The sequence below is a fragment of the Loxodonta africana genome, chromosome 6 (assembly GCF_030014295.1).
Source record: "Loxodonta africana isolate mLoxAfr1 chromosome 6, mLoxAfr1.hap2, whole genome shotgun sequence".
In the NCBI taxonomy this organism is placed as follows: Eukaryota; Metazoa; Chordata; class Mammalia; order Proboscidea; family Elephantidae; genus Loxodonta; species Loxodonta africana.
The window spans coordinates 66,687,891-66,705,224 of NC_087347.1; the positions used below are offsets into that span (position 1 = coordinate 66,687,891).

At 35.2% G+C, this 17,334-nt stretch overlaps 1 protein-coding gene across 2 annotated transcripts in view; it reads left to right on the plus strand.

Annotated features, from left to right (window-relative positions):
• CWC22 (CWC22 spliceosome associated protein homolog) overlaps positions 1-17,334 on the plus strand; it is a 73,285-nt gene that overhangs the window by 43,894 nt on the left and 12,057 nt on the right. For both annotated transcript variants that reach the window (XM_003406189.4, XM_023542797.2), the window contains exons 12-15: positions 26-127; positions 1,378-1,459; positions 9,453-9,513; positions 16,414-16,491. In XM_003406189.4, coding sequence (XP_003406237.1) covers positions 26-127; positions 1,378-1,459; positions 9,453-9,513; positions 16,414-16,491 — 323 coding nt within the window. The remainder of the gene's footprint in view (positions 1-25; positions 128-1,377; positions 1,460-9,452; positions 9,514-16,413; positions 16,492-17,334) is intronic.

A 17,334-nucleotide genomic window follows, 5' to 3' on the forward strand; every position in this document is an offset into this window, starting at 1 on the left:
TTTTACCTTAATTTTGTTCCTAAAGAAATTCTCGATGAAGGAGACAGTGACTCAAACACAGACCGAGATGTTGGAAGTAGTGAGGAGGAGGAAGAAGAGGATGAAGAGGGAGAAGAAGATGAAGAAGGTAAAGGTGCAGCTGATTCAAATAAGACTGTAAAACAGTCTAATTCTGATGTTATCCTCTAAACAGTAGTTCTCAGTAGACATTTAGCAACTACTGGAGACATTTTTGGTTGTCTAAACTGTAGGGGAATGCTACTGGCATCTGGAGGGTAAATGGTAAGGATGCCATCAAACGTGTTACAAGTCACAAGACTGCGACCTACAACAAAGAATTACTCAGCCCAAAATGTATTACCAAGTTTGAGAAATCCTGTTCTAAAAGTACTAAATAAGCAAATTCGTTTTTAACATCAGTATAATTTTTATTTGGTCTTTTATGCCTTTGATTATATTATAACCCATGAAAAAGGTACATCCATGTTGAGTACATGTGATTTATGTAACCCTGGCAAAAATGTGACAGATGAGGATGACTAAATATTTGCTATTCATTATGGCAAAATAGAGTGGGGAGGCCAAAAGCTGTATTTTGTACAGAAGCAGGCTTGATGTTCTCTTCAGCTTTGGTTACATTATTTTACAGAAAAATAAGCTAAGAACTTTACTTTGTAATACATGTATTAGATATTTGAAAACATTAAAAGTATGTTTTTCCCTTTTAGGGCGTATGTATTTTAGTTCTGTCTTAGAGTATAATGACTTTTCTGTAACATTTATAAAAATAAGTTTAAGTAATACCATCTTTATTTCAAACATCTTCTAACTATCTGTGTGCTAAATTTTATTTTAGAATTTATTTTATGTGGAAATACTATTCAAAATAAATACTATTAAATATAAGGGCAGTTTTCATGCATTATACAAAAGGAAATTTTGACAAATGTATTTATATTGGACCTGTCCAACCTGTCACGATGAGCCAGTGTTCTCTGAAAGTGAATTTCAGACAATCAAGAGATTGTTTGTAACCCTTGAAATATTTTACCAAACATCAGCATGAGTGCAGTATTTTATGGGCTCTATTTTTTTTTTAAATGAGCAGGTGACACCAAAAAAAAAAATTTTTTTTCCTGGTTTGGTTCTACTGTAGACTTCTTTGAATAAACAAAACTTATTAAAATATTAAGATTTGACTAAAAACTTGAAGTAGTTACTTCAAATTCTATACTTAATCCACACAGTAGAAAAGAGAACCATTAAACTGAGAGATCCTAAATAGTTTTATGAAAAAAAAATATTCAGAAATACATTTTTAACTCTTCACATTTATTTTTTTAGTTTCTTAATTTTGTTATGTTTAATCTTTTCCAGGACAAAAAGTTACTATTCACGACAAAACAGAAATTAATCTGGTCTCATTTCGTCGCACAATTTACCTTGCTATTCAGTCAAGGTAAGATATGATAGTTTGGTAGATTGCCTTTATTGTCAGGTGGATCAAGGATACATTTTAGAATCTGACAGAAAAACTAAACAGTACATAGATTCTCAGGCTACCTGATATTTTACCCCCATCCCAAACTAAGCTCATCCATAGACTCCTCCTCTAGATTATTTACTGCAAGAACAAATTTTTTTTACTTTCTTGGAAGGTTACAATAATTAAACATTTTTAGCTCTGTTGTTTCTTATAGTTTGTTATAGAGCTAGCATAGTATTTAATTGTATAGTAGAAATATAATGTTATTTTTCCTAATTCAAGTTCTAAGCAGAGAAGTAATGTTAAAATAACTGTTGGTTACTGATGTGCTATGCAGGTGGAAATGAATATAAATAAAAATAGGAATTAAAGGTTTTGAGAAACCTTTGAAGTAATGTTACGTAAGAACTATTATGATATCATGAAAACAAAACCTATTCCCTTTGAAGCCTGTGAGTTTGTTTTTAAAGAAAAATAAATGAGAATATTAAATGCTTAATGCAGCTGATACTTTGTGTGAGAATCAAGTTACTGAGTTAGTGGGCACAGTGTTTACATTTTATACTGGAGGAGGATGTTTTCCCAGTTACTAGGTTTTGTATATTTCCATTTAGTATGATGTAATAGCAACGATGATTCATAAGTAAGAGTCATCTTGTTTTCATTCTGTCTGAAAATTTTTTGGCTTTAGATTAATCTTCAAGTAGAGGAATGTTAAACAGCAAAACACTGGTTGGAAATGTTTTGGGTTTTTTCGTAGCTATTTATCTTTCACATGAAAGAGAAAACTATTTATTTTTTTCATACAAACCTAAAGTGGAAGATGAGAATTTGTTTTATTAATGTATTTTCAAATAGAGTTTAGCCTTTAATTTGTCCTTTTTTTAATACACCCAAAAATAATTACTTGTGAATGGCAGATTCAGTGTTTTAAAACTGCTATTAACTTTGAAGAGTTCTAGTGAAGTTCTTTGAATATTATTTAAAATAAAACTTTTTTTAATTGACCTAATCTTGTCAATTTCAAATCAGACAAAAAACATGAAAAATTAAAGTGTTAAGAGATAAGTGACAGCTGCTATTATATAACGACACCAATCCTAGTAGTAATAACCAACTACCTTATGTGTTATTTGTTAAAAAAACAATTTTATACTTGATAAAGTATTTCTATACTTAAAAAATTTTGCAAGTTTATAGAAAAGAAACAAAGACCTCAATGGAAAGATGTTTAAAGGACAGGAATGGAAGATTATATAATTGAATTATAAAACTTAATGAAAAATGTTAGTTAGCAAATAGTATTACTCTAGACAAAGAAGTGCCATTATTTGTTCGTTAAAATTACCGAAGTGGTTTACTTTTTTTTTTTTTGGTTTTTAAAGCAACAGTAGTCAATAATAATGATGATACGGTGAGATATACCTAAATAATTATTGGTGGGAATTTAAATTGGTAGACTTCTCATGGAAAGCAATTTTGTAACCTGAATCAGGGGCTTTACATATCCATGCTATCTGACTCTTTTTTTCCTTCATTATTGTATTTTCTAAAGAAATAACTATTGACTGAGAATTATATGCGAAATTGACACTAAAAAAAAAAAAATTTGAGAAATACCCATTTTATGCCACCATTGAAAATGAGATTAATGGAGATTGTTACTGATTTGAGCAAGTGGTCTGATAAAATATTAGGTAGGGAAAAAAGTACCATATAGAGCTGTGCCTATAGTATTATCTTAATTGTATAAATAAAACCAAAAATAAACCCATTGCCATCAAGTCGATTCTGACACATAGCTACCCTATAGGACAGAGTAGAACTGCCCCATGGGGTTCCCAAGGTTGTAAATCTTTACGGAAGCAGACTTCCACATCTTTCTCTTGTAGAGCTGCTAGTTGGTTTGAACTGCTGACCTTTTGGTTAGCAGCCGAGCACTTAACCACTGTGCCACTGGGGTTTCTTATTGTATAAATAGGTAAGTAAATTCTAGGAGGAATAACATACCAACATGGTTGTCTTGAGGAAAAGTTGAATTATAGGTTTTTTAATGCCTTTTTTTTTTTTTCCTAAAAATCTCCTATTTGTAGTATAAACCAAAAATCCAAACCTATTGTCACTGAATCGATTCCAACTCATAGTGACCCTCTAAGGGCAGAGTAGAAATTCCCCATACAGTTTCCAAGCTGTAATCTTTACTGAAGCAGAGTGCCACATCTTTCTCATGCAGAGTGGCTGTGGGTTCAAACCGCCAACCTTTTGGTTAGCAGCCAAATGCTCAACCACTGCATTTCCCAGGCTCCTTGTTTTAGTATAATCAGGCTAGAAATCAAGAATGGAACCTAATCATAAAGTCAGATGACTATATATAATTTCACTTTTAGAAATCTTGAGAGCAAAATTAATTCTGGCAGTTGAACTATGTGGGGATTTTATTTTGTTTTAATTTCTTTCCTTTTAGAGCCATTGACTGATGTCACTAATACTCTTATCTTCTTCTTACTGTTAAAACCCAGAAACCAAACCCAGTACCGTCAAGTCAATTCCAACTCACAGCGACTCTATAGGACAGAGTAGAACTGCCCCATAGGGTTTCCAAGGAGCGCCTGGAGGATTCGAACTGCCGACCCTTTGGTTAGCAGCCATAGCACTTAACCACTACGCCACCAGGGCTTCCTTTCTTAAGGCTCCTTAAATGACCCTTTTTTATTTTCACAGTGTAAAACTACAGAATTGGCTTTGTTGCTATAAACAGTGCATTCCTGTTTGTTCTTTTAAATGATGTTTCCGTCTTAATTTACATTATTGAAGCTGTAGCATCAGAGGGACTACTATGCTCTCACCAATTTAAAGTTTTTGAGATTGGAGATTTCAACAGAACTGTTTGCCACCACAGCTTGAAAACTGGTGTCGAGTAGAGAAGACGGTAATTTAGTAAATGTGTTCTTTTTTTCTTTACCCTTCCCTCAGCCACCATTTGTGTTAAACCTAGAATTCATTTTGGTTTAACACCCTAAAATAAGAATTGAAATATTAGGTAATTTTAATTCATTTAACATTTACAGTTTGTGAAACTTTGAAATGATTGTGGTGTAGGGAATCACCAAATATTTTTAAAATATAACAGAAATAGGAAAAATATACTGTCACACAACTAACCTTCTTCATGACATTTCACTTATTAGAGAGAGGAAAACCATGAAACTTGACAAATTTCTACATCAACTACCTGACTGATTTTTTTCAGAAATTTCAGGGTTTTTCCTGACTACTAAGTCGCTATGAGTCGGAATTGACTTGACGGTAATGGGTTTTTTAATTCTGTTTTGAAAAGAGAGAGAGCCAGAAAAGAAAAAGTGAAGTCTTCCTTTACCCTCTCTGGTGGTGGCATTGTTGTTGTGTGCAATCAAGTCAATTCCTACTCATGGTGATCCTGTATGGTCAAGTAGAACTGCCCCATAGGCTTTCCTAAACCTAAACTGTAATCTTTATGGGAGCAGATCACCAGGTCTTTTCTCCTCAGAACACTGAGTGGATTGTAACTGCTGAACTTTTGGTTAGCAGCTGAGCGCTTAACCATTGTACCACTAGGGCTCCTTAATACTCTCTTTGATATTGGTAAATTATTGAAGTTTCTTAACTATACTTTAATAAAGTGAAGTATAAACTATAACAATTTTTAAGAATAAACTTTTAATAATAAACTATTCTTTAATAATTTAATCTTAGTACTAGATATTATTTAATGTTACGTGTTACAAAAGCTCTTTCCTGACAGGTTTCTATTTTTAATCTTAGTTTTTTTGTTCCATTGCCCTGTACCATCCTGAATTAATACCTGGTATGCTTATGAAACTTAATAAGTAATAGGAGCTGAAGAATACAGATGAGCTATAAAACTAAATTCATGGTCATTAATAGTTTAGTGAATGATGATTTTATACTGGTGTTATCAAAAGAATGGAAGTTTGAATATTGTACAAAAGGTACAAATATATTAGCGTTTTTCCTGAATCAGGTTCACATTGAGATTGATAATTCTCTTAGATGAAGTATGTTGAAGATAGTTTTAATTCAATTCATTTGAACATTGTGAAAAGCAATTTATTTTTTCTGACAAGTCATTTTGGTTATTTTAATATTGTATTTCATTCTTAGAAAATGTAGAAGCCCTGTGTTTAGGTGTGAGCCAAGGTAACTTGTAAAAATGGTGATTGAGCATTAGGTGTCTTGCCGGGCTCCTATAGCATCTTTGATTTGTATCGGGGAAGTGGAAATACTTAATAGTGTAGTAAAATTTTAAATAATTTTCAATACCTAGTAAAAGTAAGAGTTACTATATGATAGAATATATCATTAAATCTTTGAAGCTGAGATTTTAAGGTAAGCCTGAGAAACTTGACCTGTGTTCGGCTCCTATTTTGGTTTTAATTTTAATTAGGACTTTTTGTAGTTTCTGTCAACATATAATGTATTTCAAGAAACCATTGTTCAAGTTAAATGTTAATTAAAGCCTTTTCTTATGAAATGTTGGATGAGGAAGTATAAGTATTCCTGTGTGGCCTAGAGCAAGTCATACAAATGCCTCTGAGTCTCATTTTCCTCATCAATAAAAATGAGAGGGTTGGGAATTTCCGGGCTGAGGGCTGTGGGGACCATGGTCTCGGGGAACATGTAGCTGAATTGGCATAACATAGTTTGTAAAGAAAATGTTCTGAGTTCTACTTTGGTGAGTAGTGTCAGGGGCTTAAAAGCCTGCGAGCAGCTGTCTAAGATACTCCATTGGTCTCACCCCTTCGGGAGCAAGGGAGAATGAAGAAAACTAAAGATACAAAGGAAGGCTTAGTCCAAAGGACTAATGGATCACAGCTACTACAGTCGCCACCAGACTGAGTCCAGTACAACTAGATGGTGCCCATCTACCACCACTGACTGCTCTGACAGGGATCACAATAGAAGGTCCCGGACAGAGCTGGAAAAAAATGTAGAACCAAATTCTAATTCACAAAATGAGATCAGGTTTACTGGCCTAACAGAGACTGGAGAAACCCTGAGAGTATGGCCCCCGGACAACCTTTTGGCTCAGTAATGAAGTCACTCCTGAGGTTCACCCATCAGCCAAAGATTAGACCGGCCCGTAAAACAAAATGAGACTAAACGGGCACACTAGTCCAGAGGCAAGACTGGAAGGCAGGATGGGACAGGAAAGCTGGTGATAGGGAACCCAAGGTCGAGAAGGAAGAGTATTGACATGTCGTAGGGTTAGCAGCCAATGTCACAAAACAATATGTGTACTAACTGTTTAATGAAAATCTGGTTTGTTCTGTAAACCTTCATCTAAAGTACAATTTAAAAAAAAAATGAGAGGGTTGGGTCATATTATCTCTACCTCTGAAATCCTAATTATGTATAAACTTAAATCAGGATGGTATCCTATAGGGTGTTTTACCTATAGTAATTGTTACTGCATTAGATGTGCATTTATGACTGATGAATAAAAAATACATTTCTTAAAAACTTGAGCTGGATAAAATATTTATATTTTAAAAACTTTTATTTCTCTTAGTCTTTATTGTTAAGCATCCTACCTGTTGTTTTATCTAAGTTTTTGAATGTAGTTACTGTTTTTTGTTTTTTGTTTTTTGTTTTTGTCATCCTTAGATGTATTTAACAAATATCAGCGCTTGGTTTAGTGAGACTTTTTTTGGCTATAGAACAGGGCAGCTGGCTCTCAGGGAAAACCTTGAGCATTGGATGGCTCTCCTTGAAATCTGTGCTGTGGGACCTGATTGGTTTCCCAGAGTTGGAGTACTTAGATTTGTCCTGTATTATTGGATTATCAAATCACAACAGTTAATAAATTCTTTACGTGTAGTTAAGATTCTCCAATGTTTGAGGGAAAATATATTGCTAACGCTAACATTTAATACAGTGGCACTTTGGTGATCAATTTAGGGCTGACTAAAGAAGAACATTTGATCATCATAATATGATTGCAGAAATGAGAGAAGCTTTTACACTTACCTATTTTATTGTTTTGTCACCTTGAAATGAAATCATGCAGCTGAAGCCCTATGTCTGACTTGTAATGAACGGAGGTTGGCTGATTGGGGGAATAATAAAAATCTATGCATGTGTTTCATTTCTTTTTTTCGTCTTTTTGTCTTTTTGAAAATTGAGATATAATTCACATACCATAAAATTCACCCTTTAAAGTATACAATTCAGTGGTTTTTAGTATATTCACAAAGTTGTGCGCTACCACCGTCTAATTCCAGAACACTGTCATCACTCCCAAACTAAACCTTTATGCTCATTAGCAGTCATTCTCCATTTCCCCTAATTTACTGCCTGTCTTTGGATTTGCCTGTCTAGATATTTTATGTAAATGGAATCATAACTATATGTGGCCTTTTCTGTTTGGCTTCTTAGCCATGTTGTAGCATTTATCAGTGCTTCATTCCTTTCTATAGTTGAATGATAGCCCATTGTGTGTACATACCACGTTTTATTTATCCATTCATCAGATGATGACCATTTGGGTCAGTTCCACTTTTTGACTATTACGAAAAATGTTGCTTTGAATATTTTTATACAAGTTTTTGTGTGAACGTGTGTTTTCACTTCTCTTGGTTATATACCTGGGATTGGAATTGCTGAACCATATACTAACTCTACGTTTAACTCTTTGAGGATCTCCCAGTTGTTTTCTAAAGTGGCTATACCATTTTACTTTACCCACCAGAAACATAAGAGGGTTCCAATCTCTCCACATTCTCACCAAGACTTGTTATTCAGTTACGGCCATGCTAGCGAGTGTGAGGTGGTATCTCATTGTGGTTTTGATTTGCATTTCCCTGATGACAAATGATATTCTGCATTGTGGCATGTGCTTATGGGCATTTGCATATCTCATCTGGAGAAATGTCTATTCAAATCCTTTGCCCATTTTTAATTGTCCTTTTATTAAGTTGTAAGTGAGAGGTTTTTGTTTTTTAAATATATTGTAGATACTAGTCCCTTATCAAATATGTCATTTGTAAACATCGTCTCCCATTCTCTGTATTAGCTTTTCACTTTCTTTTTTCTTTGAAGCATAGCTGTTTTGTTTTTGTTGTTGTTTCTTATGCTTTTCGTGTTCTACTTAAAGAAACCATTGCCTAATCCAGCGTCACAAACGTGTCTGTGTTTTCTTCTAAAAATTTTATGGCTTTCTCACATTTAGGTATTTGATCCATTTTGAGTTGATTTTTGTGTATGATGTGAGTTAGGGGTCCAGTCTCACATAATACATGTTCATTCACCAGTCTTTTGATAGAGAGTCCAGGCCCTTCCTTTGAGTATTCGTTGTTAGTCAGAAGTTTCATGTTATCTTTTTTTTTTATAAACCATGTCCAATAGCCTACAGTTTGTAAAATCAGTTTCTTTAAAGTGAAATTAGATCATAAGGACACTTGCAGAGTAATCTGGGTTCAGAATCCTTTTACATTTTTATAGTTTTTTTTTTTTTCCAGTCTTGTAAAAGCACTTTTTTCTGGTTTCACATTTAGTTAAAATACTCAATTCTAATAAAAACAGCCAGCACATGCAAATTTGGGAACACACACAATTACCTGTTGATAAGCCTGCAGTTCAGTTGCAGGGAGAAGTGCGGTATATTAGTAGAAAGTAGGCTACCAGCCAGGGGTGTTCAGGATCCTCTATACACCACTTGACACAAGTGAATTTGCCAAATTGTTTCAGGGGAGGTTAAAGGAGTTTCTACACTATTTTAATTTCAGTGAACATTGTTATATTTTTGTTACCTGTATTCTGAGAGTTAAGAAGTATGTTTTTCTTTGTATACAGTATATAATGTGAAATTATACATAAAGATTATTCAAAAGATTTTTGTGTATAAAAGAGTGCTACAGTTAAGCAGCAAGCTATTATCCTAACTATTTTGGTCATTTTATCTTCACAGTTTAGATTTTGAAGAATGTGCTCACAAACTGCTGAAAATGGAGTTTCCTGAAAGTCAAACAGTACGTTAGTACTTTTTAATTAAAAATATATATATTTGTTATAAAAAATGCTTAAGACAGTTAAAAATTAGATATAGCAAGTGAAGTGAAACAATAGCTCAGTACTAAATATATCCAGTATACATTTTAAAAATACAAGTTTTCTAAGATTTTTAAATAACTTAAAACTTAAAAGTCCTGTAGTGTTTTGTATGCTACTTGTTCCAGTAAATTAACCTGGCTGCTTGGACAGGACATGGGAAGAGGAGGAGCACTCTCCAAACCACCACACTTTACATAGAATTTCTGAGTGGTTGCCTGTAAATTGAATTGTGGCTTAAATACAGTTAATTTGCTCTTTAATGAATTACCTGGTCCATTTTCATTATGCACTAAAGCATGCTTTTGTGGTAGAAATTATGACAATCACGGCACATATTGTTTCATTGCTCTAATTGGATGTGGAAGAATCTATATTATTTCTCTCATTTGTTCATTTATTCAACAAAAATGTGTTCACCATATTCTACGTGTCAGGCATTCTGTGAGGTGTCAGATAGTCAATGATCCATAAAGTATACATGGTCACTCTTAGCCCCATAGGGTTCAGTCTTAAAACTCAGTATATTATACTGTTCAAAGTATTGTAGAACCCTAATGCCAGGGAAAATATAGACCAGGTTAAATAGACTGTCTTTTTTTCTAATTGTTTTCTTATATATACTGCTCCCTGCTTAGATTTTAGGTCCTTGGAACCTGAACGAAGGCCTGGGGGCTTTTTTTTTTTTTGCATTTTACGTGGTAGACACGGCACAGATGCTGAATTGACTGAATCAGCTCCTGTAGGTTGTTGGTTTTCTAATTCTTCTGTAAGGATCTGTTGGCTGTGTGAGTAAGCTTGCTGTTAGGTGTGAGTCCTTTGTTTAAAGACTTTAAATATGGCCTGATACAGTAGCCAGCAAGCTATGGCCCGGGCTTACCACCTATTTTTGTAAATAAAATTTTATTGGAACATAACCACATTTATTCGTTTTTATATTGTCTATGGCTCTTTTTGCATTACTGCAACAAAGTTGAGTAGTTGTAACAGACATCACAGGATCTGTCAGTTTGTCGTACTGTGGGGGCTTGTGTGTTGCTGCGATGCTGGAAGCTATGCCACAGATATTCAGATACCAGCAGGGTCACCCAAGGAGGACAGGTTTCAGCTGAGCTCCCAGACTAAGACAGACTAGGAAGAAGGACCTGGCAGTCTACTTCTGAAAGGCATTAGCCAGTGAAAACCTTAAGAATAGCAACAGAACATTGTCTGATATAGTGCTGGAAGATGAGCCCCCCAGGTTGGAAGGCACTCAAAAGATGACTGGGGAAGAGCTGCCTCCTCAGAGTAGAGTCGACCTTAATGGCGTGGATGGACTAAAGCTTTTGGGACCTTCATTTACTGATATGGCATGACTCAGAATGAGAAGAAACAGCTGCAAACATCCATTAATAATCGGGCCCTGGAATGTACGTAGTATCAATCTAGGAAAATTGGAAATCATCAAAAATGAAATGGAACGCATAAACATCGATATCCTAGGCATTAATGAGCGGAAATGGACTGGTATTGGCCATTTTGAATTGGACAATCATATAGTCTACTATGCTGGGAATGACAACTCAAAGAGGAATGGTGTTGTATTCATTGCATTCATTGTCAAAAAGTTTCAAGATCTATCCCGAAGTACAGTGCTGTCAGTGATAGGATAATATGCATACGCCTACAAGAAAGACCAGTTAATTCGACTGTTATTCAAATTAACGCACCAACCACTAGGGCCAAAGATGAAGAAATAGAAGATTTTTATCAGCTGCTGCAGTCTGAAATTGATCGAACATGGAATCAGGATGCATTGCTAATTACTGATGATTGGAATGTAAAAGTTGGAAACAAAGAAGAAGGATCAGTAGTTGGAAAATATGGCCATGGTGATAGAACCACTGCCGGAGATCGAATGATAGACTTTTGCAAGACCAACAACTTCTTCATTGCAAATACCTTATTTCACCAACATAAACGGCGACTGTACACATGGACCTCACCAGATGGAACACACAGAAATCAAATTGACTACGTCTGTGGAAAGAGACGATGGAAAAGCTCAATATCATCAGTCAGAACAAGGCCAGGGGCTGACTGTGGAACAGACCATCAATTGCTCATATGCAAGTTCAAGGTGAAACTGAAGAAAATCAGAGCACGTCCACGAGAGCGAAAATATGATCTTGAGTACATTCCACCTGAATTTAGAGACCATCTGAAGAATAGATTTGACACGTTGAACACCGATGACCAGACGAGTTGTGGAATGACATCAAGGACATCAACCATGAAGAAAGCAAGAGGTCATTGAAAAGACAGGAAAGAAAGAAAAGACCAAGATGCATGTCAGAGGAGACTCTGAAACTTGCTCTCAAATGTCGAGCAGCTAAAGCAAAAGGAAGAATTGATGAAGTAAAAGAACTGAACAGAAGATTTCAAAGGGCGTCTCGAGAAGACAAAGTATTATAATGACATGTGCAAAGGGCTGGAGATGGAAAACCAAAAGGGAAGAACACGCTCAGCATTTCTCAAGCTGAAAGAACTGAAGAAAAAATTCAAGCCTCGAGTTGTAATACTGAAGGATTCTATGGGTAAAATATTAAATGATGCAGGAAGCATCAAAAGAAGATGGAAGGAATGCACAGTCATTATACCAAAAAGAACTAGTCGATGTTCAACCATTTCAAGAGGTGGCATAGGATCAGGAACTGGTGGTACTGAAGGAAGAAGTCCAAGCTGCCCTGAAGGCACTGGCGAAAAGCAATGCTCCAGGAATTGATGGAATATCAATTGAGATGTTTCGACAAACAGATGCAGCGCTGGAGGTGCTCAGTTGTCTATGCCAAGAAATATGGAAGACAGTTTCCTGGCCAACTGACTAGAAGAGATCCATATTTTTGCCTATTGCCAAGAAAGGTGATCCAACCAAATGTGGAAGTTATAGAACAATATCATTAATATCACACGCAAGCAAAATTTTGCTCAAGATCATTCAAAAACGGCTGCAGCAGTATATCAACAGGGAATGCCAGAAGTTCAGGCTGGTTTCAGAAGAGGACGTGGAACCAGGGATGTGATTGCTGATGTCAGATGGATCCTGGCTGAAAGCAGAGAATACCAGAAGGATGTTTACCTGTGTTTTATTGACTATGCAAAGGCATTCGACTGTGTGGATCATAACAAACTATGGATAACGCTGCGAAGAATGGGAATTCCAGAATGCTTAATTGTTCTCTTGAGGAACTTTTACATAGATCAAGAGGCGGTTATTCGGAGAGAACAAGGGGATACTAACTGGTTTAAAGTCAGGAAAGGTGTGCGTCAGGGTTGTATTCTTTCACCATATGTATTTAATCCATATGCTGAGCAAATAATCTTGAGAACCTGGGCTATATGAAGAAGAATGGGGCATCAGGATTGGAGGAAGACTCATTAACAACCTGAGTTATGCAGATGACACAACCTTGCTTGCTGAAAGTGAAGAGGACTTAAAGCACTTACTAATGAAGATAAAAGACGACAGCCTTCAGTATGGATTACACCTCAACATAAAAAAAACAAAAATCCTCACAACTGGACCAATGAGCAACATCATGATAAACGGAGAAAAGATTGAAGTTGTCAAGGATTTCATTTTACTTGGATCCACAATTAACAGCCATGGAAGCATCAGTCAAGAAATCAAAAGACGCATTGCATTGGGCAAATCTGCTGCAAAGGACCTCTTCAAAGTGTTGAAGAGCAAAGATGTCACCCTGAAGACTAAGGTGCACCTGACCCAGACCAAGGTATTTTCAATCACATCATATGCATGTGAAAGCTGGACAATGAAATAAAGAAGAACGAAGAAGAACTGACGCCTCTGAATTGTGGTGTTGGCAAAGAATATTGAATATACCAGGGACTGCCAAAAGAACGAACAAATCTGTCTTGGAAGAAGTGCGACTGGAATGCTCCTTAGAAGCAAGGATGGTGAGACGGCATCTTACATACTTTGGACTTGTTGTCAGGAAGGATCAGTCCCTGGAGAAGGACATCATGTTCGGCAGAGTACAGGGTCAGCGGAAAAGAGGAAGGCCCTCAACGAGGTGGATTGACACAGTGGCTGCAACAGTGAGCTCTCAAGCATAACAATGATTGTAAGCATGGCGCAGGACCGGGCAGTGTTTCGTTCTGTTGTGCGTAGGGTCGCTATGAGTCGGAACCGACTCGAAGGCATCTAACAAACAACAACAACAACAACATGGCTGTTTTCTCATTACTGCAACAACGTTGAGTAGTTGTAACAGACATCACAGGATCTTTAAAGCCTAAAATATTTACTATCCAGCCTTTACAGAAGAAAATTCCTGAACTTGTTCTAGAATATGGATTCAATTCTTGAAATGCCATGGTATGGAATTTTGAGAAAAACTGGTTTTTTTCTTTTTTGAAATTTTTAAAAATTTTCCTTTTGAAGTTTATTTATTGGTGTACTAGTAATAGACTACCTATTTGATAAACAGCAAATAATACATGATTCCACATATATGAATGGACAAATTTGTAGAGACACAAAGTAGATTAGAGATTACCAGGGTCTGGGGGGAGGGGAGAAGAGGTAGAGAGAAGTTATTGTTTAATAGGTACAAAGTTTCTGTTTGAAGTGGTGAAAAAAAAAATTTGCAAAACTTAATACAAAACCCTCTGAAGCAATTCTGCTCTGTCCTGTAGGGTCACCATGAGTCAAAATCGACTCAATGGCAGCAGGTTTTCTTTTGGTTTTTATTTGTACTCAAACTTCACTTGATGGATTTTTGTTGGAAGAAAATAAATTAGTATATCAACCTTTAGGATTATAATTGAAACTGAAATTACTGTATGATCTTGTCCCGTTATTTGAGGAATATAATTAAGTCATTTTAAATTTTATTAATATTAATCCATAAGGTAGTTGTTCAAGAACTAACCTCAACATATTTCAATAATGTTTGGAAGAACGTCTTGGCTTATCTGTTTTCGTGCATGTAGTTATTCAAAAGGCTTTCCTAAAATCATGTAATATTTAGTTAAAATATTTAATTATTTTACACCCCAGGGAATAACTCTTGTAATTGCATTTAGTGGAAAAAAACTAATTTGTTTTGCACATAAGGTTGAACTTATTAACAGTGTTGTCAGCGTATTATACCGTTTTTTATTGTTTAAAGCCTGATTAACTGCTCTATTATCTTAAATACAAAGTTGGTAGAAGAAGTTAAAATGGATTTTAACGTATCAAGTTAACATAATATGGCAGAGTTCAAAAACGTTTCGTTTTAAGTTTCTGACCTGTATTAAATTTTGACAAAATATATCTTTTTAGAACTTAAACATTTATATACATTTTATTTGAGTAAAGTAGCTTTTGGCTAATCTTAAAAAAATTAATTTGCCAATAATGGCATCTAAATATAACCCTGTTTTAAAGTTAGAATTTTGAGTAGATTATTTTTAAGTAGATTACCAGTTTCTAGAACTTTTAAACTTTTTGGAATGGTGGAAAGGTTCATATATTCTGCACTGTGTAGTACAGTAGCCACTATCCACATGTGGCTCATGAGTACCTGTGATATGGATAGTGTGACTGAGGAACTAAAATTTTAAATTTTATGTAATTGTAAGGAATTTAATTTAAATAATGATACACAACTATGGGCTACCATGTTGGAGAGCACAGTTCTAGAGTGTCTGTTCTGTGCCTCTCAAGTGTCCCCTTCTCCCTTGCCCTGAGATTCCTCCTGGAATCTCTCAGACAAATTGTTTTCATAGAGATGACTTAATTTTTTTTAGTATTTAAAATTTACAGAAAGCATCTATTTGCAGTTGCTATCTTTAAAAAAAAGGTAATTTTTACTGATAAGGATAAGGATTATGGTGTAGAAAAAGATATTTAGTCGAATGTGTAGGAATTTATGCCTTTATTCATTTTGTCCATATTGGCTATTTTTTTATCTGTGAAGTTGCTACAGTATATTTTTTATTAGAGTTATTTCAGGAATTAAATAATATTTGTTAATTCTGAGTCTCCAATTTGTTATAATAATGGTACTTCCTGACCAGAGATTTAATAGTACAGTTATTAGTTCACCAGAATTTTCACTGAAGGGTTATTAAGTCACTTAAATAGCCTTATTGGACAATATATTATGCCAGCAGTTATGCAATGATGCCATCTATTTGTATCCCAAAGAGAGAATCTATGGGCATAACATTTATTTTGAGGCTAGACAATTTGGCTGCAGAGATATTTTTTGGTTTTTTAAAAATATATTTTTACTTTATCATCCAGAGGGTTTTTTAAGTTAGCATTAAAATTGTGCTCATTTATTCTCCTTAAAGACTCATGTTTTACCTTTTCCATACTAACTCTATTTGTTAGTAGTTGAACTTAAATCTTTGGGAAATATTTAGCCTGAATTGTTAAATGTTGTGTTGGTGAGTCTGTAAAGAATTCTGCACAGAATTCTTTTAGAATGGAGTATATGAATCTTTCTCTGATTTATCTATTTCTTATACCAGGTTTTTTTTTTTGAAGTGGTTCATATTATATAAATTTAGAATTTTAAAATCAATCTAATTACTGTAAATGCCTGTCAGAGCTGTCAGCCAGACAGAAGGCTTTAAAAAACTGAGCTTAACCAAGATCGAGATTTTTATTTTTTCCTAATAACTGAAGTTCACAAAGTTTGAAAGCTTTTTATTTTTTAAAAACATTATTAAAAAATTCAGACAGTCTCTATCATATAGGCAAATTATTGTATAGCGTGGATTCATTGTGTTTTGAATCATTAATGCAATTGTTTTTGTCCAAATAGAAAGAACTCTGCAACATGATACTTGACTGCTGTGCCCAGCAAAGGACATATGAGAAATTTTTTGGCTTATTAGCCGGGGTGAGTTCCAGCCTCGTTTTCTACATCAGAATTTAGTAAAAGCACTAAAGGAATTCTTGTCCTGAATGTTAGGAATTAATGTTTCTTATTTGTGGCCTGATCTAATAAAACAGCATATGTTTGCTAAAATCACCTTGTTCCTTCCCTTCTTCAGGTTTCCCCCACTTGGGAATCACCTTTGCAGTACCTTAATTTGCATATCTTTTATCAGAACTTTTTTAAATTCCACATGCTTTGTAACAATTTACTGATAAAAGACAATTAAATGCTGTTTTTTTTAAACTTCAAAGTAGCGGGGGTTTGGGGACCATGGTTTCAGGGGACATCTAAGTTAATTGGCATAATAAAATCTATAAAGAAAACATTCTGCATTCCACTTTGGAGAGTGGCGTCTGGGGTCTTAAATGCTAGCAAGCAGCCATCTAAGATGCATCAATTGGTCTCAGCCCACCTGGAGCAAAGGAAAATGAAGAACATTAAGGACACAAGGTAGTTAAGAGCCCAGGAGACAGAAAGGGCCACATAAACCAGAGACTACATCATCCTGAGACCAGAAGAACTAGATGGTGCCTGGCTACAACCGTTGACTGCCCTGACAAGGAGGACAACAGAACCCCGGAGGGAGCAGGAGAGCAGTGGGTTGCAGACCCCAAATTCTCGTAAAAAGACCAGACTTAATGGTCTGACTGAGACTAGAAGGACCCCAGAGGTCATGGTCTCCAAACCTTCTGTTAGCCCAAGATAGGAACCATTCCCAAAGCCAACTCTTCAGAGAGGGATTGGACTGGACAATGGGATAGAAAAAGATGCTGGTGAAGGATGAGTTTCTTGGATTAAGTAGGC